Source organism: Mytilus edulis, chromosome 6, assembly GCF_963676685.1.
Source record: "Mytilus edulis chromosome 6, xbMytEdul2.2, whole genome shotgun sequence".
In the NCBI taxonomy this organism is placed as follows: domain Eukaryota; kingdom Metazoa; phylum Mollusca; class Bivalvia; order Mytilida; family Mytilidae; genus Mytilus; species Mytilus edulis.
In genome coordinates this window covers 90795427-90820189 of record NC_092349.1, presented here as the reverse complement: position 1 = coordinate 90820189, position 24763 = coordinate 90795427, and the positions used below count along the sequence as shown (strand labels likewise).

General features: G+C 31.0%; 3 protein-coding genes across 5 annotated transcripts; 1 reads left to right on the top strand and 2 right to left on the bottom strand.

Moving 5' to 3' along the window:
* Positions 1-1591: 1591 nt before the first annotated feature.
* LOC139526753 (uncharacterized) lies at positions 1592-2227 on the bottom strand. The gene has a single exon (XM_071321919.1). It carries the CDS (start codon positions 2225-2227, stop codon positions 1592-1594), a length of 636 nt encoding a protein of 211 aa, XP_071178020.1.
* Positions 2228-2423: 196 nt separating this feature from the next.
* On the top strand, positions 2424-7933 carry LOC139526752 (uncharacterized). Its single transcript, XM_071321918.1, has 5 exons — positions 2424-2454; positions 3290-3562; positions 4313-4411; positions 5543-5582; positions 6465-7933. The coding sequence occupies exons 1-5, from the start codon at positions 2424-2426 to the stop codon at positions 6964-6966; spliced, it is 945 nt and encodes a 314-aa protein (XP_071178019.1). The 3' UTR covers positions 6967-7933.
* A 3831-nt stretch (positions 7934-11764) lies between these two features.
* LOC139528887 (uncharacterized) lies at positions 11765-23704 on the bottom strand. 3 transcript variants are annotated; one of them, XM_071325124.1, is made up of 7 exons: positions 23138-23704; positions 22186-22265; positions 21135-21452; positions 20437-20549; positions 14322-14493; positions 13077-13248; positions 11952-12078 (listed from the first exon to the last, which is right to left on the bottom strand). In XM_071325124.1, the coding sequence occupies exons 1-6, from the start codon at positions 23686-23688 to the stop codon at positions 13082-13084; spliced, it is 1401 nt and encodes a 466-aa protein (XP_071181225.1). In that variant the 5' UTR covers positions 23689-23704; the 3' UTR covers positions 11952-12078; positions 13077-13081. The 3 variants fall into 3 exon arrangements, with proteins under 3 accessions (XP_071181223.1, XP_071181225.1, XP_071181224.1); XM_071325123.1 differs by lacking the exon at positions 11952-12078 and adding an exon at positions 12264-12396; XM_071325122.1 differs by having other exon boundaries at positions 11765-13248.
* Between the last annotated feature and the right edge of the window lie 1059 nt (positions 23705-24763).

The window sequence follows — 24763 nt, the reverse complement described above, 5'->3', positions numbered from 1 at the left end:
AAGGTGTCTTGTAATTGGGCAGTTCCTTTCTTTTGTATAAAATGACTGATGGTTATTTAGTCGGATGTTGAATGGTGTTTCTGTTTCACCAACATCTTGTAATTTGCAAGTTCCACACGTTAGAACATAAATGCAATTTTGCGTTTTGCAATTTGATGTTGTAAATATGTTGTATTTTTTCTTTGTGACTGTGCTGACGAATCGGGTTTCGATGTTGGCGACTTTGCAGCACTTACAATGCCCTTTCCGCATGGTTGATAACCTCCGATTGTTGATATTTCCTGTTTATTAACTTTGGATGTTACTAGAATATCTTTGAGGTTTTTGGATCTGCGGTAAGCCATACGGGAGGTGATGAAAAAATCTCTTTTAAGGAAGGATAATTTTCAATAAGACGCCAGTGTTTGTGGAGACGTGAGGATGAAAGCTAACAACAAACGGGATTTTATTTGTCCGGGCCGTCTTGTCTCTGTATTCAATAGATATAGGAAATGTGGTGTGAGTGCCAATGAGACAACTCTCCATCCAAATAACAATTTTAAAAAAAGGTAAACCATTAAAGGTCAATGTACGGCCTTCAACACGGAGCCTTGGCTCACACCGAACAACAAGCTATAAAGGGCCCCAAAATTACTAGTGTAAAACCATTCAAACGGGAAAACCAACGGTCTAATCTATTTAAAAAAAAACGAGAAACGAGAAACACGTATAAATTACATAAACAAACGACAACTACTGTACATCAGATTCCTGACTTAGGACAGGTGCAAACATTTGCAGCAGGATTAAACGTTTTAATGGATCCAAACCTTCTTCTGAAACAATAGCATAACATCACAACATAGAAAACCACACGGTAAAATATCAATTGGCAGGGTTAACTCAATCAAAAAACGTAAATTAATACACTATGAACGGATAAATTTTATCTGATATAAGTAGGTTTGTTCTGAAATATTTTTGTTCTGATAACCTCTTGATTTAAGTTGCTGTCTTAGTTGCCCCAAACGATGGTTTAATTTTGATTCCAATGAACAAATCCGTTTTAACCTGATGGATTGGCTGTACGGAATGCTCCGGGAGCAGTGTTTCGGGTGACAACTCTTCGGAGAGAGAAATTGGTGTTTATCAGTTTTTTTTTGGTGTGAATGTCGGTTGTCATGACTCCGTTTTCTAAAGGTATGGTGGTGTCGAGAAACGCAATTTTCTCATTGAAAACTTCAGATGTGAACTTTAACGATTGATGTAAGTTGTTACAGATATCGAGAAATTCTTGCAGACGTTCTGCAGTTTAGTTCCATTTGATGTCGATGTCATCAATATAACGAAGCAAAGACAAGGGTTTGTATGGTACATTCGAAAGGATGCGTTCTTCGAGACTTGAAAATGTTGGCAAAAAAGGTGCCATTTTGGTTCCCATACTGGTACCGTCAACCTGCAAGTAGTGCTGGTCGTTGAATACAAAATTGTTGTTTTCAAGCACTAGTCTCAGCAACCGAACCATACAGTCTATTTGGGAATGTTTATCCTTACGATTGTTCCATACTTGTTCACCAGCGACTATTCCTTTAATTTTTGGAATATTTGTGTATTAAGAAGACACATCCATCGATACCAAAATTGGTAAGGGATTTAATGAATCCATTTTCTTCAAATAATCTGTAGTATCTTGAATGTAAGATAGCATTGTTCTAACATGTGGTCTAAGATTGTAATCCACGAATTCAGATATTTTTTTAGTTGGATTGCCATCTGGGAGCAAGTAAAATCGACCGGCTGTGTAGGTTTCATCAGGGCGTAGATAGTCGTACGTGTCCTCATCTATGTGTTTTTTGCTGTTCATATCTGAAAGGATCTCATTAATTTGTTTACTTATTTCTTTTGTAGGATCACTTTTTAAATGTTTGTAAAATTTTGTATTTGAAAGCTGACGATTTCCTTCTTCAATGTAGTCGGTTTTGTTGATCACTACAACTGCACTTCCTTTGTCTGCTTGTTTAATAACAATATCATCACGGCTTTCTAAATTATTAATGGCTTGGCTTTCTTGTTCAGAGGGATTCCGTAAACGTTTGCCACTGACTGATGATTTTACTTCAGTTTTAATAGATGATATAAAGGGTTCTAAATTGTCGTTCTTACTCCTAGGTAAATTCCATTCGCTTTTCTTTTTAAATCTTGGGATGCACTTGTCCTCTTTATTACTCTCATTTTCCGAATCATTCATTCCGGCTTATATATATACTAAGTGCTCATTTCGCAAGTCATATTCACCTGAGCGATTGGGTGTTGGCCTTGAAAGGCTAAGGTGTAAACTCCTTCAGACGGTGATCTGAAATTGATGTTTAGGACCTTTGTGTTCATATTATTTTCCATTTCTGTTCGTGTTAATTTTTTGCTTTCAAATATCTAGGGAGTTCCCAATGAAGGTTAATCCAGGAAAACGCCTCAGAGGTTTGAAATTTATACAGTGGTTGCTTTTTTTTTTCTTGTCAGACCTTGATTTTTGTTGATTTTAGCTATAAAAAATATGGTCTTATAAAAGTAAAGTACACTCTAGTGAGAGTTGTAGTCGATTTTATTATAAAAAAAAATAATTGTAAAAAAACAGTTACCGCTTCTCCGCTTAGCATGCGTTATCAGTGAGAAATGCTCGTAGGCTCGGAATAGGAATTAGGTGTTTAGATATGATGACATGGCTTTCCATGAACAATTACCTTGTAAACAATTATGTTAAAATACAACTCTTTTTGAAGGACAGGAAAGAATACTAATAATCTTTAATGAATATTTATGCTTTTCTGTTTCATATGAAACGATGTATAATTGTAAATGTTTCAATTGATTAAATATATTTTGTTCATATTGTTTGTAAATAAATCGATTGTTCTATGAATAATGTTCTCGCATTGGCAACCATTCCACATCTTCCTAGATTTAATATGTATATACAATATATGTGTCAGGTCTGGTAATTTACATATTGAGTTACACCTATTCTAGTTATCTTGCATTTTACGATTGCGAGTTGATATCCCAATATAATGGACAATTCTATAAAAGCATGTGTATAACACGTATAACGTCAGTTCATATATTCATTTCGAGGGTTACAAGGTAATTTAGTTCGTACGAAGGATTGAAGAAGTTGTGCACAGTCACTTTCAATAATAACAATCTTAGATTTAGATATGAACATAAGCGGCAAAACTTGCAACAATTACGACACAGACATGTGATGTTCAAGAAAGTAATTTCAATAATTCATATTATTTTTCTATTTTTGTAGGACAACTCAGAGCACCACAAAACCTAAAAGCTGTGGCATTGGATACACAAATTATAGTCAAATGGACGGGTAACCACAATAACGGATTACAAGAAACCTTTTTCGTAGAATATCGTAAACATTTTGAATCACTATGGAGTCAAGTATCGGCAGAAAACAAATCTACCGCTATACTTAATGGTTTACAATCTGGTGCAGTTTACTTCCTACGTGTGTTTTCGAAGACTGCAGCTGGTGAAAGTAGCAGATCAGATATTATCATAGTTAAAACAGGTAGGCTGCACAAATAGGTAACCCAGTTTGATTTGTGTAAATAGTATCGATTGATGTATTTATCAAATCAATCTACACAAGTTTCTGTTTGTTCTACATTGGCAGTTAAAGACTAATAAAATTGAGAATGGAAATGGGGAATGTGCCAAAGAGACAACAACCCGACCATAGAAAAAAAAACAACAGAAGGTCACCAACAGGTCTTCAATGTAGCGAGAAATTCCCGCACCCCGAGGCGTCCTTCAACTGGCCCCTAAACAAATATATACTAGTTCAGTGATAATGAACGCCATACTAATTTCCAAATTGTACACAAGAAACTAAAAATTAAAATAAGTTGGTTTATTGCACATATTGCAATTGATTTATAAGCCCTGGAAATTAAATATTACGGATTGTATCATATTGTTGGATATCGGAGATTTTCAACGTGTTGCTATACATTTCGGTTCTCTTCGGGTTGTATCATCTCTTTGTAAATACGGTATGTTTGTCATAAAACAACTACAACAAAGTTACAAAACAACGTGGATGTAGTCGAAAATTACCAATTATTTATTGTTTATAATCACAACGGATCCACAGATGCAGATTTTTTTAAGCGAAAATATTAATTACACAATGATATTTATGAAATATACATTTCTCTCTCTCTGTCTGTTTTGTGAAACAAATATTAGACTTACAGGCGGGTAATGAAATGTAAAGAAATGATAAGTAGTTAATATAATATATCATCTCTAATCATAGAAAAGCAACATTCTAAGGTTACAGTCTTCACGGTGGAATTGGCCATGATACTTGGAGTGATATTTTCAATTATCGTTATTTGTTGGTGTGGAAACAAAGGTAATTTTTTTTATATAATACTATGAAAGATATGAGGAATTATATCATAGTTGTTTTCGTATAAATGAAAAAAAAATGGGAGTTCAAGATTTTAAGTCTCATTGTAAAAATGTAAAACATGTCACAAAAAGACAAGGAAATACCATTTTGTAAACAAATACAATTAGAAAGAACCTCACAGATTATGTTTATTTAATTAGTGGAATATTTATATTGTAAGTATCACTATTATTATTATTATTGTTATTATTATTATTAACATAATTATGTATTATGATTATTTTAATCTTTATTGTTATTATCATCATAATGATAATGAATATCCCCAGTATTATACGCATTAATCATTAGTATTTAATGCGATAGTCATTATTAATCTTATAAATTATTTCTTTGTTTAAATTTCACATTTCACACGTTTAAATTTCTGAAAGACGGCAAAACGTTTAAATCATGTTATATAATTTAAAAATCAAAGTCGCTTACATTTCAGTATTGCGTTTGCCTTTATACACAAGTGACAACATTATTTATATACTGGAAGGAAAATGCTTCTGCTTCATAAATCTGGGCTGTTTTTGGCAATACAATGCACATTAATCGGGTACTAGCATCACTAAGTCATGCTAAATTACTGAAACCTTCACAATTTTAGTATTTTTGTTAAATTTTAGACGGTTTCCGTCTTAAATGAAATGGCCGCATGTGTGTTCATTCTTAATATTGAAATGTAAGTTGTATTTGATGATAATACATATCATATATAAATGTTGAGGATGCGTTTCATTTTCAATAAAAAACTTCTGAAAAGTGACATTGTTTGACACATTTAAGCTTGAATTCGAGCGTTTTTTATGACTAAATCAGTTAAAATCTTTATCATTAACTATGTGGATCAACAGAAATAGACACTTTAGTGTTTAGATAGTGTCCAAAATCTTTCGTTAGATGAACCTGAAATTTGAGGCCAAAATCGGCCCTTACTGGACCTACTTCTTTGAATTTGGTGTAAATATGTTGGAATTAACACAATTACTCAACTACAAGTTATAACGTGTATTTGCAAACGGGTAATTATTCCTGAATTCAACTCAATTAGCTGTTTTAAGGTTACATTATTTTTAATTTCAGCATTGACGTACAAACAACGGTCCAGCAGAATCCAAAATATGTATGTGTTCTTTATTGTTGGTTCTTGATCGTTCTTTGCTAAAATATCAATGGCTAAAATATTGGTTTAAAATATAATTCAGTTCTAGATTATTTTGACAGGATTTAGAAAAAAAACAATGTTTAGCGTCTTTAAGGATACAACAGTGTCAAAGAGACAACAATTGACTTAAGATCAGAAAACAGGTCACCAAAGAGTCTTAAGCACAGCGGGTTAATCTCGCATCAGTTGGCAGGCTTCACCTGGCCGATGTGTTCTTACTTATTAAAAAATGGACGTCACTCTAAACTACAAAACATATAATCAAATTTGAATAAAAATAAACATACATGACTTACATAGATTCCTAACTTGGGACAGGCGCACAGCTATGGTGGGGTAAAACATGTTTTCTTAGATCTCAACACTTCCGAGCTCTTCTGGCCAATATAGATTAAACAAACAAACAGCAATACGCAGAGTTAATATCAGTTTAAAAGAAGTTAGGGTCCGATGTCAAAATTGGTAACTGATGAAACTTAGCAAAATTACAATGGTACATAAATAAACATAGTTCAACTAGAAGTAATGTAATGTCTTTCGTTATAATCATATTATCATAACATCATTAAATATGGATGTGTTACATAAAACACAAAACATATGTCTTGAATTAAAATTGAATAATGTATAATTAGTTTCTATGCCGTTTGATGAAATCGTAATCCCTGGTTCTATACGTTGTTTTAAAACAGAACAGAGAGTTTTTATTTCTCACATATTCATTATGCCCGCTTTGTATGATTGGTTAGAACGGAATACAGCGTAATACTTGTGTGTTTGCGTATTTCAATCCTGGTTACTGTGCTGAGTTTATTTTAACTTACTTTATCTTTATCTCAGTAGAGGGACCCTATCACGCAGAAATGATGAAACAATTATGAGACCAACCCATTACGATGAAATTGATAGTATGTATTATAACTCAATAAACGCTACTATTTCCCATCACGTCTCCAGAAACAACGTACAAGATAGCACACGTCAACCGTTAAATGTCAATTTAGGAGATTGGCAAGCAAACAACATTTCCAATCGAAATGTAATTTGTACTGTTTATCAGTTAAAATCCAGTCAGGAGAATAATTCCCTGAGATCATCATCGGACGAATCCTATCTGGTTCCCTGTAGGAATTATATTGATTTAGATAATGTGAAGATAACCGAAAATGAACATCAAGATACAGGTAACGAAGAAACAGCAATAAACCTAGACGAATCGTCCATTTCGAGTAACAACAGCGAAACGAATATCAAGGTTATTCATGTTATTCGAAGATACGAAACATTAAACGTGTCTGATGTAAATGAGCATTGTTACGAGAAATACAACGAAACTGAGTAATCTCCAAATGAGTAATGTGCTCGTCTGCAGATTTTTTGTTTTGTTTTTCCAATGTGAATGATTTCATTTTATTTAAGTGTGCCGTCGTAAGTATCCATAAATAGGGTGATTGTAACTCACCTACCCTTCCGGAGCGCCTGAGATCACCCCTAGTTTTTGGTGGGGTTCGTGTTGTTTATTCTTTAGTTTTCTCTGTTGTGTCATGTTTACTATTGTTTTTCTGTTTGTCTTTTTCATTTTTAGCCATGGCGTTGTCAGTTTGTTTTAGATTTTTGAGTTTGACTGTTCCTTTGGTATCTTTCGTCCCTCTTTCAAACTACCGCCTATTGTTTTATGATTATGTTCTTTAACGGAGACAGGCACACATTCTTTATGTAAGATTATATCAGATAGGACCCTTTTCTCATTTCTTTTGTATATAATCCATCATTACCGTGAATAATAATTCAATCATTTCATATACATTTATACTAAAATGCATACTAATGCTCTTATTCATTTTTTAAAGATCACTCAATGATATGCGATGTACATCATTGTACATATAACACATTTCCAAAGTTTTTCGTCGGTGAAAATGTAAATAAACCGAGCGTATGGAATTACTCATTTGAAATTTTTTATAAACAATCAGATATATGGATGTTAAAAACGTGTATGGTGTAATGGTTTATGGCATATATTGCAATGGAAGAATGTGTATAGTCCTATAGTGTATAATGAAAGGTTTAAGAGGAATGGTGTAATGGTGTTACGTGGGATCAGGAATGGTGCAAATGAACTGTGTACGACATTTAAAACTATGCAGTATATCAGTTTAACGTTTTGAAAATTGATCTTTTGTATATATTTATAAGTTATGTCTATGGATGCAAATTTCGAGCGGACCGCTAGAGATCTATTATAATCGAACATTTGTGGTGGTTCCAGTGACTGTCTATCAAGTACATAAAGGCTAACTGTTTCATTGTCGTTGTTGGTTTTTTTTTCAATATATTAGAAGAAGATGGGGTATGATTGTCATGCGACAATTCTCTGCTAAGCAGAGACCAACTGACAAAGACAGAATATGTTTGTATAATTCATTTGAACAAAAAAAAAGTACCGTTGTTTGTACGTAATTTTGTGAAGATAAGGTATCCAATACAAACAAGGTTAGTACTCCGATTTGTTGTTCAGTGCAATGTTCATTGAATTCATGAAGTACTTATGATTTGCCAATATCTCATCCTTGTCCAATACATATGGGATTACATGAGTGCTCATGTATTATGTATTCCTTATTCTTTTACGAGACACTCGTAGAAGAACGATTTACATACAAAGAGAAAATTGTTTGAAGCTTTTTCCGCAGGATCAACAAAGTACTTATCATGATAGACGCTTTACAGCCTCTTTGTCCCTGTAAACGGACTTTTGTATCTCATTCACATAGTTTTTAACTTCGACGTTTTATCAGAGACCTGATTATTTTTACAATTCTGACAAAGTGTCCACTTCAACTGCTTTTCGGTTAACCCATGCCCTGCCGAAAACCTTAATGGAATCAATAATGTTTTTGAAGTTATGATTCCAAATTTGTTAGGTTTTCGAAACTTAGGACCATAAGAAATAACCTTCCAGAGATTTTCAATTAGAATTATGTTAAGATCCCCAGTAACAACATGACCGAAGGGTCTATAATTATAAAGTGACTGCGGACAGTAACATGTCAGAGGGTTTTTCAGGTATTGTTCTAAATCAAGGCCCTGGTATGCTTGTTTATTACAAAATACTGGTTCAAACAATAAAAACAGACTGATTTTGAAAATGAATGGGAATTGTATATGTTACCTTCTTGTGATGTAGAACGTTGCTGATGCTGGTTGCATCAATTCCTCTATTGGTAGTTAACAGAAAGGATTTTTTTCTCTTTTCGTCATGTGAAGGTTCCGATCTTACTGGTGTAAAAAGACGTAAAAAAGCTACATGACAGATTACACTGACAAGTCTATATATATTGGAGAAAATGTATTTATGCATTCTTTGTCAATTGTACAATCTCTCAAACATTTTAAAAAATTAACATGCAGTGAAAAAAGAATAGTTCTTATGTATTGTGACCCTATAGGAGAGTGACAGAAGTTATCAAAGCTCCAAAAGATTTTGCAGACTTTTTAACATTAGGCAGATGGTTTTGTTTATTGTATTTTAACATCGCTGCAGGTTGGACATGACAAAATTCCTACTCCTTTGATATTATAATTGCAGCCATAAAACATTGCAGTACCTAGTCCCTTTATCCGGAAATTTTATCTATCTTTTCGGGATGAAGTACTTAGTATAAGACTATTGGTCTCTGGTGGATAATTTGTATGACTTACGCGTCAGGCGTACACACTTTTAGTCCTTGTGTTGTGGCTATAATGAATTTGGCAAAACTTTAAGGAATTTTTGGTTTTTAATGCTCTTCAACTTCGTACGTTATTTGGCCCTTTAAACATTTTTTGATTCGAGCGTCACTGATGAGTCTTTTTGAGACGAAACGCGCGTCTGGCGTCATTATAAAATTTTAATCTTGATATCTATGATGAGTTTTATTATTAGAATAATTTTGTGTCGTGTCTGTTTTACACTCTTGTAGGTACATGATATATGATTTTGTCCATTTATGTATCCTACAGAACTAGAAATTAATGAAACAGCAAAATTTTATACAGTTTCTTGTGCCATATCTTTTTTAAATATAGCTCAAATTTAACATGAGCGGTCATCTCAGCATCACACACAAGACAATTTTAAATTTTCCCAACCTTAATACCACATCTCCTTTTTTTTAATTTACTGCAGGGTTTGTTACTCGTGCTGTGTGGATGCAGTACATTTTGTCACCGTGACTGAAGTGTATATTTTTACAGTTAGAGGTGTTTTGCTTGTGAGAGAGCTGTCTACATATTACATTATATTTTTTTATCACTGATGATGTTTACGATGTGCTCACCTTAGGAGTTATGCCTTTTTCAACTGATTTGCAAAGTTCGTTCTTAAATTGTACTGGTACATCACTATTCCAGGTATGGGGAGGTTTGGGATCCCGCTAACATGTTTAACCCCGACACATTCTGTATGTATGTGCCTGGTGTCGTTTGTTTATGTATTACATAGCTGTTTTTCGTTTATTTTTTGTACATAAATTAGGCCGTTAGTATTCTCGTGTGAATTGTTTTACATTATCATTTCTGTGTCTTTTATAGCTGAATATGCGGTTGGGGATATGCTCATTGTAAAAAAAAGCCCTACGGCGACCTATAGTTGTGAATTTTTGTGTGGTTTTTTTTTTGTCTCTCGTATGAGGATGTCTCATTGGCAATGAACCACATCTTCACTTTTTTAATTGGTAGCAATGTATCAACTTCTCCTGCATATTGGATTTACATTTTCAACCTCATTTAGTTCGAGATTTTGACGCTGCTACCCAGACTTTGTAAACGTGACCAGTGTCTGCGCAGAAGAATGTCTTGTCGTATTTCTAAATAAAGTTTCATGAAAAGATACAAAGACGTGTTGATAAATATTCCATATCAACTTCACAAATACTACACGATGGTCTAGGCACTGGCGATGTTTATCATCTTAATATTAACCTCAAGAACGTGTTATAGAATTTTTATCTGTTTATTTCAACAATAACCTTCATTGTTTAGCCTGTTTTTGACAGTATAATTTGACGTGACTCGGTAATTTAATAGCCCGTCATTGTGTTGTTGCCAATAGAAAGTCCTGTATTCATATCCTTCGTTTGTGCTGTGCGTTTTCTATATGCGTTTTATTGTCTTTTATGATATCTTCTCTGACTAGTATCATTGTCATCATGTCTTTTTATTTTGGTCACACATCGATTTCAATATAACGAAAAATTATGCACTTGTCATACACGTTAGTGGTTTAGCTAGCTATAAACCGATTCAATCCACCATTTTCTACATATGGAAATTTCTGTACCATTCGTTTGATGTTTCTGAGCTGTTGATTTTGTCTTTTGCTTAGGAACTTTCCGTTTAGAGTTTTCCGCGGAGTTCTGTATTTTTTACTTTGTACGCTTATTATTCAAGTGAAAAATATTGTATTAATCATTACAAACATTAAATATGTATATTAAACTTTTTCTTTCATATTGATGCTTAACACATCTGACACACCAAGATTAAAAAAGAGTGGCGAAAGATATCAGAGGGAAATTCAAACACGTAAATCGAAAATCAACTGACCATCCAGTGGTTAAAAAATAAAAAAAACAAACATGCAAACAAAGTACACTAAACCTAAAATAGAAAAATTAAGACTAATCAGCACTAACCCCAACGCAAACTGGGGGTAGGGGTATCTGGAAAAGTAAGCAGGTCCTGCTCCACTAGTGGTACCCGTCGTCTTACACATGCTAGTAAAACCTCAGTAATAAGTTCAATTCGGTACGTCACTTTCGTGAAAAGGGATCAGGATTGTAGTTACGACACAAGGAATACACCATATACGTCCGATTAAACAATTCAAATGCATGACACATGTATCTATGAAAAGGGAGTTAATTCAAACTATTGACAGTGGTAAACTTTACTTGCAAATGATTTGATTTGGAGCGCATAAGGAAGAAAATACTAGGTTATGAAATTTTTGTCATATTGTGTTCAAAACACCCCTAGGTTTTACTCATTGCTATTGTACATCATTTCTCTTTAGGGCTTGGACGCAATCATTATATAAATAACAGTCTGCATTGAAAACAATTAGCATATCAAACATCAAGTTGTCAGCGTAAACCAAAAAAACAGTTTATTAAAAACAAAACCTACTATTGATAATTTCATAAACAAAAAAACAAAGACAGAATCATCTTTTTTCATGTTTGTTTTATTATGTAAATTTAAAAAGATTATTAGAAAAAGTGATTAAAACTTAACAATCATATATATAAAAGTCTCCACTATATTCATCCGTAAAACTGTTTTAAATTAATGCACTGTCCTTGAGGGCAGGTGTTCCTTTGAGTAGTTTACAGTTGCACAGTTAAATTTGTCTTTTAAGAAGTACGGCTGTTTTTATCCATGTCAAAGACTGGAGATCATATGACATCTACTAGATAAATATATTCTTTCATATTGATATTCTATTTTCAATTTGTTATGTGTCATGATAAATAGTTTATTTAATTACAATGTATTAACGAATTAATGTTATCATTTCAAGAACGTAATAATATTAGAACACTTTCTTCGATATTCATCTTTAATATTATTCTGTACTCATAATGAATATAATAAAAAAAAAAGGTACATGACTTTCCAATTAGGCAACTATCCAACATTTAAATAATGAGAATGTAAGTTCATGTTCACTGCAATTGTTTTTTACGAATTTTGTTATTCTGTCAGACGGTACATGCAAATGGTGTATCTACAAAATAGGAAAGGCTTTCAAGATTTATATTTGTATGTGTATAAGTTTAAGGAATTTCAAGACAGAATATCATCAAAACATGTTCAAAGTAAGCTGGGTTTTTTTACGGAAATGGAAATTACAACATTGTTTTGGGAATTGCATCTTTGGTTTAATATCTTCTTAAATTTTAAAATATGTTTGACTAATTCAAATGTGTGTGTTGTTGGAAGTAGCGGAATTGTGTCTAATACGTCGATATGTTTTCAGTACATTTTTTGTAGGCACATATATTGACATCCAATACTCTTGATTTCTAGTGGAAGCATGATCACTTTATACATGACATTTACTTAAATTCCCAAATAAAAAAAAAATGATCAGAAGGTTCTAAACATTTATAACAAAAGATAAAACAATTTCGTATCAGTTTACCTAATATTATCCACTCATGTTGTCACACAAAAGTATTCATCTGTAGCCTTTAATATGAAAATCTATAATTTGTTTAATATATTATGTTAGTTTGTACAAATGATTTAAACCTAAATTCACATGTACAAAATCTTCAGTCACCACCTAATTTTTATTTATTGATACAGCTGGTGTCCACACAATCATAAGATAATTTTGATTTTTGTACGTTGATATACCACAACAGCATGTTAATAAGATAAAAACACCAACTTACAACTTACATATATTACAAAAATGGATCTGTATTAGACTCCGTACAAGGAACTGAATCGGGAATTCTTCTTTGTTTACATTGTCGATAACGATAGACAGACAAACAAACACCTACAAGCACGACTCCTGCTAATGTTATCAACATTATATGTACAGTTGTATGGTTTGATTCTCGCAAATCTGCAAATAAAAATGTATTCAGTTAGTTTAATTACTTATAATACTTAAGGAAACTTATTAGTCAATAATAATATTCTTGAATATTGCAATTACATAAGTTAGAAAACAGCTTTCGTTAAAATCGTAATTTATTGAATTTGTAAACTTGTTGATTCGTAAAAATAGGTCATAATAATCATACACAAACTCTGGTAGAATTTAAAACCAATTGTTCAGAGAACAATTGCAGGTCTTTCCACAACTATTTGAAAAAAAAACAGTTGAAAAGAAGGTAGTTCCTAATAACTCAAACTTTAAAATGGCATCAAATCATTAGTTTCTTCATACTGATGGGATAAATGCAAAAATAAGCAAAAGTCAAAATTTAGAATTTGACCTTGAACTTTGACCATGACCTATTTTTTTTTTTTTTTTTGGATCAAGGACCTCAAATCAAAAGATCATAGGTCTCTATAACTTAAGGTTTACAAGATAGAAATGCATGTCACTTATATCAAATGCAAAAGGGAAATAACTCTTATATGGAGTGTTCATATCGCTTCAGTAAAAATACAACAAATCATGTGAAAGATATATAACGAGCAATTTTATAAAATAAATTTGTCGTAATCTTTTACGGTTGCGAAGGAGTAGTGGACACAACGAAAACAGTATTCGGGGAGATAACTACTACAAAGAAAGTATTCGGTTACGCAGGGTTAATTTCAAAGTCGCATAAACTGTTCGATATCATATACCAAATATCTAAGCGACATATTGCGAAACAAATATTTATCGCAAGAACAAAATTAGGCGGAAGAAGAAAAACAATAATCAAAAGATATACAATAGGTCTCTCCACAGAAAAGAGGTAAAACCTAATAAATGAAACACTTTTAGGCAACGTTTAATATGGAAAATAACTGCGATTTTATGAGATGTTCATGAAAAACAAAATCTAAAACATCACACCGATCAACAGGCTTCATGTATGCTTCTTGATAATATCAATTAATTAGAATATATCCACTATGAATGCACATCAATATTATTTTGGATATTACAGGAATATTTAAATGCATAGAATGGCTTACCTGTGCAAGTATCAACGAGTTGAGTGATCAGCACTTTATGAATTCCATAAGTACATGTCACATTGACAGTGCCTGCACACACATCTGTACTGTAGTCAAGTTCAATCTTTGTTTCGTAGAATATTGAAATGTTTGTATTACTCGTGCTTATATACTTTGAAATGTCCTGCCCCTAAAATGAAAGATTATTAATCTTAACGTAAACATTGCATGTACGGTTAGCTCATTCATAACACGTGCATATGCATCTGAAATTAAAGACGTTAAGGTTTTTAAAAACATTTTTTTGATAATAGTTTTACACTTTATTTCTTTTTGTTTTGTTATGCCGTAAGTAACTTGAAAATAACGGTTTAGTGTATTTTCTTAATTCTGTTCACACAGGAATTGATCATTTCGATGTTTACCTTTGACTTTATTAATTGTATCTGTTTTACCTATTAATGAAACTCTCTTACTCTCTTACTGAAGTATGTAATAATTTAGTGTGAATGAATGAATGAATTCTTTATTTGCAAAGCAGTAGTTACATGTTATAGCAACACAAACATTTTTACCTTGTGACATGCAATGAGAACAATATAATATGATATTACAATAGACAAATGATCAACTTAGAGGTTTTGGTTTATAAACGTTCATCGTTTGTACTTAAAATCAACACTGTATAAGAATACACCATTAATAATTTAACTACTTATATTGAAAGTGACTCAATTCTTTTTTATTGTGAATTATCTCTGTTGAATCAATATGTCAAATTTCTGCCATGGAATATGTTGGCTTTTCTACCTCAGGCATATATTACCTTATCTGGATTTGGCAAACTTTTAGGAATTTTGGTCCTCAATGCTCTTCAACTTCGTACTTTATTTGGCCTTTTTCATTTTTTTGGATTCGGGCGTCACTGATGAGTCTTTTGTAGACGAAATGCGCGTCTGGCGTATATAAAAAAATTTAGTCCTGGTATCTATGATGAGTTTATTTATACATTACTATTTTATAATAAGAAATATTGATGATAATTTATATTACATAGAAACTTTATGGTAAAATTAGTATACTTAGAACTAGCGTATACAATCATAACATTTATAATGTTTAAGGTGACCTAACTTGTAATTTTTTGTTATCTCCCTTCAGTCACTAATTTCTATTATTTTCATAACTGAACATGCAAATATATACTTCTCAAACTTATGGCAAATTTTAACATGGTTAATGTAAAGATATTATTCAGTATAAACTAAAAAAAATGTAAGACATTGTTCATAACTATGAAAATGCTATATCACACTTGTCATATTCAATCCATTGAATATTTTTTTTAACTTTTTCTCATTTATTGTTCTTTTTTTCATTTATTTAACGCTACTTTGAAAATTATCCTGTATGTTATATTGTATTCAGGATACTCATTTTACAAATGATATAGAAAACATAGTGAGATCTATGTGGGGGTTATGAGTGTTACTTTTCATCTGTTAGCTCAAACTCTAGAGGTGTAGCTATTTTGTTCAAAAATAATTTTGAATGCAAAGTGTTGAAAGAAAAAAAGATATAAATGGAAACTACTTAATTTAAGATATTCTTGTAGAAAATAGAAAAATAACTCTTGTATGTCTATACGTACCAAATACATACAATCAATATTTTTTTTCCAATATCATATCTGTTATTGATGATTTTGAAAATGAATACTTTATTATATATATTTGTGGTGATTTTAATCTTGTCCAAAAACCCATGTATAGATTATTGCAACTATGTGAATATTAACAATCCGAAAGCTAGAGAAAAAGTACTTGAATTTATTGAAGAAAGAAACTTGATAGACCCGTATAGAGAACTTTTTTCCAGATGTACAGCGATACACTTGGAGGAAGAGAAATCCTTTTAAACAGGCTAGATTAGACTTTTTTCTTCTCACTGAAAACTTTTAAACAGTCTAAAAAAATTGTAATGTACTTACAAGCTATCGGTCAGATCACTCTAGGATTTTGCTAGATTTAGAATTTAACCCTTTCATTAGGGGAAAAGGTTTGTGGAAGTTTAACAACTCTTTATTAAATGATATAGACTATATAAATACTATCAAGTAAAAAATTCAGGAAGTAAAAAACAATATTGTGTATGGAAAATATTGACAAAATAAATAATACAGACATTCATTTTAGAATTCATTGTCAGCTTATGCTTGAGACTCTTGTTATGGAAATTAGAGGGAAAACAATTTCATATTCAAGCTTTAAAAAAAAAAGCAGGACGAAACAAGGGAAATAATTCTTCGAAATGAAGTAACTCCATTAAAGAAAAGAGTTGATGAACATTCCATTAACAAATTATGAGCCAATCAAAATAAGCTTGAAAGTTTACGAACTCAAAAATTAAAAGGGAAATTAGTAAGATCCCGTGTTCAATGGATACAGGAAGGGGAAAACCCTACTTATTTTTTCTGTGCCTTAGAATCACGAAATTTTATGAGCAAAATTATTCCGAAAGTGGAGAAAGAAATTGGGGAAATTATAACAAAACAAAAAGATATTTTGAATGAAGTTAAATATTTTTATGACAATCTTTATAAACAAGGGATACTAAAAGTACTTTAGTGATCAGAAAAAAAGACTTGAAAAATTGAAGTGTTCCAATACTTTCATATAAAGAAAAAGAAAGCTTGGAATTTAGAATTACTGTTGAAGAAGCTGGAGAAGCATTGCAAAAAATGAAAAACAACAAACTCCTGCAACGGATGGTTTTTCAGCAGAGTTCTACATGTTCTATAAACAAAAATTTAAGGATCTTCAAATTTTTATTGTAAATTGTCTAAATTATGGTGCAAAAACAGGGGAACTATCTGTAGCACAAAAACAAGGGATTATTATTTGTTTACCGAAAGGTAATAACCCCGACACTTTTTAAAAAAAACTGGCACCCTATATCTTTTCTGATTTGGATCCGCAGCTATTGCAAACAGATTTAAGAGTCTCCTTGATAAATTGATAAATTTTGATCACACTGGTTTTATTAGTGGAAGGTATATTGGGGAAAATATAAGACTAATGTATGATATATTACAGTACACAGAGGAACATGAAATACCATGGTTATTACTTTTGATTGATTTTGAAAAAGATTCAATTCCATATCATGGGACTTTTTTATAAATGTTTTGAAATTTTTCAATTTTGACGAATCTATCATTAATTGGTTAAAGGTTTTTACAATAATATCAACTCTGCTGTCATCCAGGATGGGAACCTTTCAGATTTTTTTACCATTGGAAGAGGTTGTAGACAAGGGGACCCCCTGTCTCCATTTTTTTTATTTTATGTGTTGAGATTCTGGCATTGAAAATAAGGGCAAATAGTGACATAAGTGGTATAAAGGTCACACGGGTTGAGCATAAATTTTTACAATTTGCTGATGACACCTCTTTGGTTATGGACGGGAGTGAAAAATCTTTACAAGAATCATTATTAGAATTAGACTGGTTTGCAAAAATATCTGGACTGAATATTAATTTCTAAAAAACGCAAGTTATTTGGTTTTGAAGCAACAAATATAGTACAGATAATTTATGCCCTAACAGAAATCTGTCTTGGGGCGAAACTTCTTTTAATTTACCAGAAATCATTTTCATGTAGATCTTGAAAAAAATGTTAAAATAAATTATTCTCAAAGAATTGTACAGATTAAAAATACTTTAAAGCAATGGTCTAAAAGGAATCTAACTATAATAGGTTGAATAACTCTAGGCTAGCCTGTTGTAAACCATCTCATTATATCTCTGCTAAATCCTTCAGATGCTATTGTTAAGAGAATAAATGAACTTATTCATACATACATATGGAACTTACCTACACGTAGAGTTTAGAAGGATATCCTTATCAAAGTTTATTTGGAGGGAGGTTTGAAAATGCTTGATTTGAATATGTTCATTACAGCACTTAAATCAACATGGATTAGGAGGATTTTGCAGAGAGATAGTAAATGGCAAAATATTTTCATGTCAAATATAGATAGAAGAAAGTTGTTTAGTTTTGGTGTTGATTATATTACACAACTTTACATGACAGTTAGCAACCATTTTTGGAAAGATGTACTAAGATCCTGGGAGATGATTTTTCAAAAAGAAAGAATTTTTACTTATGATTCATTTTTATCAAATCCACTATGGCTAAATAATAATATTAAGATTGGTCATAAATCAGTAATTTATCAAGAATGGTTCAAAAGTGGTATTAGATTTGTAAATGAAATAGTTGACCAAAATGGATGGTATATTTCATGTATTTCATTTGACCAATTTAAGCAAAATTATAACATTAACACAAATTTACTTAAATTTAACAGTGTTATTTCAGCAGTGGAAGAGTCATCAAAATCTTTCCGTAAAGGATCTTACAAATTACTTTGTCCTTTTATACCATCGTTCTGCAAATATTTTTGAAACATTGTAAAGGATTAAAAGATATGTATTATGTACTGACAAGAAATAATGTTATTCCTACTGGACAGCTTAAGTGGGTTAACATTTTAGGTGAACAGAATCTTAACTGGAAGAAGATTTTCAGACTGCCTTTTGCTGTTACTAAAAATAGTAAATTACAGCGGTTGCAATATAGGATTAACCATTGCATTATTGCAACAAACCAGTATTTAATTAAAATAAAATTGAGCAATGATCCTTTATGTACATTTTGTAAATCAGATAACGAGTTTATAGAGCATATATTTTGGAATTGCAATACTGTACAAACTTTTCAACATTATATTGATAACTGGTTCCTTTCCAGTAGTATAAGTCTCACAATGAATAAATTAAACTTTCCTTTTGGAGACTTATCCAAGATATTCCCCAATTAACCCATACAACATGATTTTTCTTTATCTTACACAATATGTGTATAATTCTAGATGCTTTAAAAGAATCTATCATTGCAAGCAATGTTAATAAAGCTGAAAGATATGTATAAATTAGAGAGTATGAAAGCTGTAATAAATAAAAAGATAGCTGAATTTGACAATGTATGGAATGTTTTTGAAAAAGTTGTATTGAATACCAGCTAGTGTCTTCATTTATTTGTTTTGTTACGATTACTTGTGACTATTTAATCATAATTTATTTTAAAGAAAATATTATTGTCATGTTATATACTAAATCTGTGTTGATGGCTGTTACGAAAGAAATATGTCTTACTAATTTTGAAAAAAAAATTTCAACATGAATATGTAATATTTAAAAAATAAATAGGGATGTAACTGGATAATCCTTTTGTGTTTTGTTTTTTGCTTTTTTTTTTTTTCTTTATATATTTTATTTTTCTTTTCAAAAGAAAATGTAAAATATTTCCAATTAAGATGTATTTATAATAATGACATTGTATTTATCGAATATGCATCATATTGTATGTATGTCTTGTATATCTTGTAATTATGGGAAATAAAAAAACTCAGAAGTTAAAAAAAAAGAATAAACCATAAATGACAAATTGAGCATTTTATTTATATTTGTGGTATATTTGGGTGAGGTCATCTTTGTCTGTTTTTATATGAGTATAAGTACGCGTTGCTTTATCATCTTATGAAAAGTAATGTCAGCACATGACAGTGGTTCCTATATTTGAGAAGACGGTGTTTAACATTTAGTACACCAAATGATTTAGTATCTCGCTCAATGAAAGAGTTTTTAGTCGTAATTCTTATGTTAACAGTAAAATACCAAAAACTCCAAGGACAATTCAAAACGTAAAGTCCTTTGCCAAAATTATCAAACGTATGGCAAACAATTGTAGTATACCTGACTAGGTACATGCATTATCTAATGTAAGCTTTCAAAAAAGTGTTCGGCGGTTATGTATCGACGATATGGTCAACAATTTTTTTTTCTCAACTTAACGCTATTGGTAACCACAACAGTAAAGTTGTCCAACCTCGAGACTCGACCAAATCTAATGTCAAATCGAACTGATGTCACAACTAAACAATAATATTTAAAGGAAATGGAAATAATAATGCATAATTCTTTAACGAATACCATACCATAGTATTTGGCAATTGCACTAAGACTTCTAATCAAATTAAACATATCAGACTTATCATATACAATTATTACCTCAAAATTTCCAGAACACAAGGGTTTCGGATAACCATTATCAAGCATTACAATACCATGTAACTTCTTATTATCTAAGCTGAAGTTCTTCATTTCTCTAACCGAGGGTTCAGCTGACAAGAACAACAGATTTTTATCAACAACAAATATTTGGATAAAAAAACAGGTAGATTTACATTCGTCCAAATATCTTATTAAGAATATTTAAGACAATCTGCATAAAATTATTTAAAACATTGCTATTTTATTCAAGAAGAATATATAAACATTCAAGAAAGTTTTTCGTGTATGTTTTTACTTATTTAACTTATTAAGATTACATGGAAGAATTGAAATCTTATAAAAACTTAATAATCCTGCATTCTCATATACTTATCCCGTGTTTGGACCGTAAATAAAAATTGGCTACATAGATTTCCTACTGTTTAGATGTGTATGTAGAACAAGGAGGCAATTACAAATATATGATAGTTTTTATATTTTGTTTCGATTTTTTCAATCAATCAACGATTAAGAGCATTATATACTAAGGGATCTCACATTTTTGCGGAAATCTGTATTTTGCTATCTCCATGCTTTTTTGTTATGTTTGTCGAACAGTGTCTCTAAAATTAACAAGTACCCCATACATCCTTAATCTAAATTAATTAAAAGAAAGATATAAGGGACTAGCAATGATAAATTGATCATTTACTTACAAATGAAATCTTGTTCATTAAGCAGAATATTTCCTTTATAAGAGTCAAATCCGAAATCACATCTATACACATAATTAATGTCAGTTGAGTTAAAATGTTTTATCGTTAGATTGTATACCATTTTACTCTCATGATATTCAACAGTAACGGCATACTTTTCAGTGTCTGCCGGGCATTTATTCTTGGCTATTGTTTTACCGTTTGGTAGCTTAGTCCATAACATTGGTGCAGATTTCTCCGCTGTATGTATGATGCATTCAAGAACAACGTTTTTTCCAAAATACACAGGTTTAGTCATTAGTTTCCACTGTATTACTTCTGTTTAATGAAAATAATTCCCAAAATTTAAAATAATGCCTTGCTGTATTCATAAACTTGTATAACCAGATTAACTAAGATAATCTATAAACTTAATTTCGTTTAAACATCTACCGAAAACAAATAACAAAATACTGAACCCCTAGGAAGATTTAAAACGGAAAGACCCGAGTCAAATGGCAAAATCAAATAATAAAACACATCAAACGAATAGACAACAACTGTACAGGAATTTTCAGATGTAGAAAATGGTGAATTGAACCTTTCTTTTTTTTTTTTTAGCTCTAATATAAAAAAGAAGATGTGGTATGATTGCCAATGAGACAACTACATGTATCCACACAAAAGTCCAAAATGACACAAACATTAACAACTATAGGTCACCGTACAGCCTTCAACAATGAGCAAAGCCCTAAATCCCTTAACTTGAATGACTGTCGCATCAAATTCTATCAAATTAACAACGATGCGATTAAACAGCTACTATAAATATATAGTAGATGGTCCTGTAATTAAAAAAAAATTAGTATTGACGTTTAAGACGAATAAGACTAAATAAATGATATATGTACGTCAACGGTTTACTTAACATAAAATTTAGCTTTGGAGGTAGTCAAAAGATTATAAATATGTTACAAGTTTGTGTGTTTTTGTGAGGAAGTAATGGCCTTTGTAACAACAAAAAAATACTGTCAAATATATAAATTACAAAATCATTTAAAAACATATTTACCATCGTCGCTGTTTGCTTTTTTTGCATACCATAGTACTATAATGACTAGTAATACATATTTGGTTGAACGACTACAGCGTCTGTGAAAACAAAATTTAAATATGTCACTACATATTTGTACTGTGAGCGATCATAAAGCAAACAGTGTTAAAAAAGGTAATACAACAAAAATACCAAACTCCGAGGAAAATTCAACACGAAAGTCTCGGATCAAATGGCAATTCATCAGCTTAAACACATCAAACAAATGCATGTCGCATTCATTTCCATTATATTGACAACAATTTGTTAACAAACCAAATAGAGGTTATAGGTAATCAACACAAAACGAAACACAAGAATACAAATACTAACATAGCAAAGTCACACAATGTCGGTAGGTATAATTACAAAAAAAAACCGTTCTATATGACTCTGCAACTTAATGATTTTGTTATATATGACCTTAAAAGATGAATTTCGACATCTTTTTCATATCAAAAGTCGTTTATAAAAGACACAACATCTTTAAAATATCTGTTTATCTCAAGATTTCAATGACAAAATGGTTTTAGATTCGGTATGAATTGAAATATATATTTGGGTTAGAAAAATTTGTAGATATGCGTGTTACTATTTGTGATGGCCAACATCACTTTGCTTAAAGAGATAAAACTATACAACTGTTTGTTATGTTCCATTTCAAGTTATCATTCTGATCTAAGAGAACTCTACAAACCATTTTTTTATCATTTGGATACTGAAAGAAAATAATGTTAATTGGCTGAGAATTTCAATATCAATTTTATGAACAATTTAATGAGAAAAATGAAACGAAATATGTCATAGTATATCATTAAAAATGTTAGTTGATAAAATGTAACAAACACATTTTATATGTCTGACGTTCTGTGTCCATGAGTTAAATAATATGCATCTTAGTAAATGTAATATCGATTGATTAAATACTTACATTATAAAATTATTGGAATGTGTCTCTCTTAATTTTTTATTAAGATGTATCTTCTTTATTATGGTTTTAACTTGATTTTCAGCTTCTCCACTATGTTGAAGCTTACTTTTTATTTTAAGCAAATGCAATGATGGGATTACATATCTGTTGAAAGCAAGGCTATCCCAGTTTATAATTTCACAAAACGGTTTTAATTGGGTGAATAGATTGATATTTTTTTCCATCTGCAGTTCGAGAACACATTTGTTACGTTTATTCATTGTATGATATGCTATGCAGGAAATTGTAATCCGATGACGGTCACACTTTAACAGTGTTTGTATTGCTGCATTGGTTTCTCTTAAATCTGTTATGTGTAGTACCTCTACAGTATCCACACTCGTATGTGTTCCACAGCACTTTTCTCTCTCTACGTGCAAATAAAACCATTTAAAACGATTTGACGTGAGATCTTTTATAAACGTATGATAACTTAACACTACACTTATGTTTGCAACTTTTCCAACGGGTGCTTCTCTAACAAATACTATTCGCAAATTATGTTTTTCCATTACCACTTCACCTTCAAAAATAGATCAAACAGCTATAATATGCATTATGTATTTGTTCAGTGTTTGTGTTAGAACATAAATAATGCACTAAGGAATAACCTTTTCTTTAATCCCAGTTATAAATATTTTTTGTTCGAATTTCAAATGATATTTGTATCTATTAAAGTACAAATGATATATCTCTGAAAAACGGAAATATTTCATAGATTTAAAATTTTATTTTATATCTAAACATTCCATATTTTCGTTTACGGAACAGTGTAGAGAAATGAAGTCACAATACCGCAGTATTTTATATAGACAAAAGTAACAAATTAAAAACATATAAATACATATGACAAATATCGTGTATACGCAGCTCTATAAGTATTTGTATTAAACAAATTGAGTATTTAGATTTAATCAGTGGAATGTATATATATTAAAGAGTAATTATATGTTCCAATAAATTAACTTATTACCACAAATGACATAAGTATATCTAGTAGTTTTATAGCTTTCAAAAATGAATTTGGTCGTGTGATATGAATATATGAAAACGCGTCAAAAGTATACAAAACACCACCGAATATAAATAAAAAGAAACATAAATGTAATTATCTATAAATACTACGGATAACACATATATTTCATCAGTATGATTATGATGAAAAATTTATCATAACAATCTAATCTGATTCTAGCTAAAACAATCACCAATTTATATAATTTTATATAACTTTGACCGAATATAACAACGATTTTACCATTTTAAAAATTTTAAACATGGCGTAGGTTAAGCATTTACAGAAGAAACTGAATACTTGTGCTACTTATAGAAAAGTTATTGTAGGATATACACTGGTACAATTATAAAATTTCACTGAAAATGAAAGTTAAGATATAAAATCAAAGATTGCATGGGAAATACATTCGTAATAAACAACAATGACCGTCTTGAGATGTGTAATACTCAAAATGTAAATTTGGCTACTGGCAAGTGATGACAACTGAGGCTGAGTTTTTTTCATCTCCAAAATAAATAGCAGTATGATAATGATTAAAAATTTGAATTCAAAAACGTTACGGAATTAAT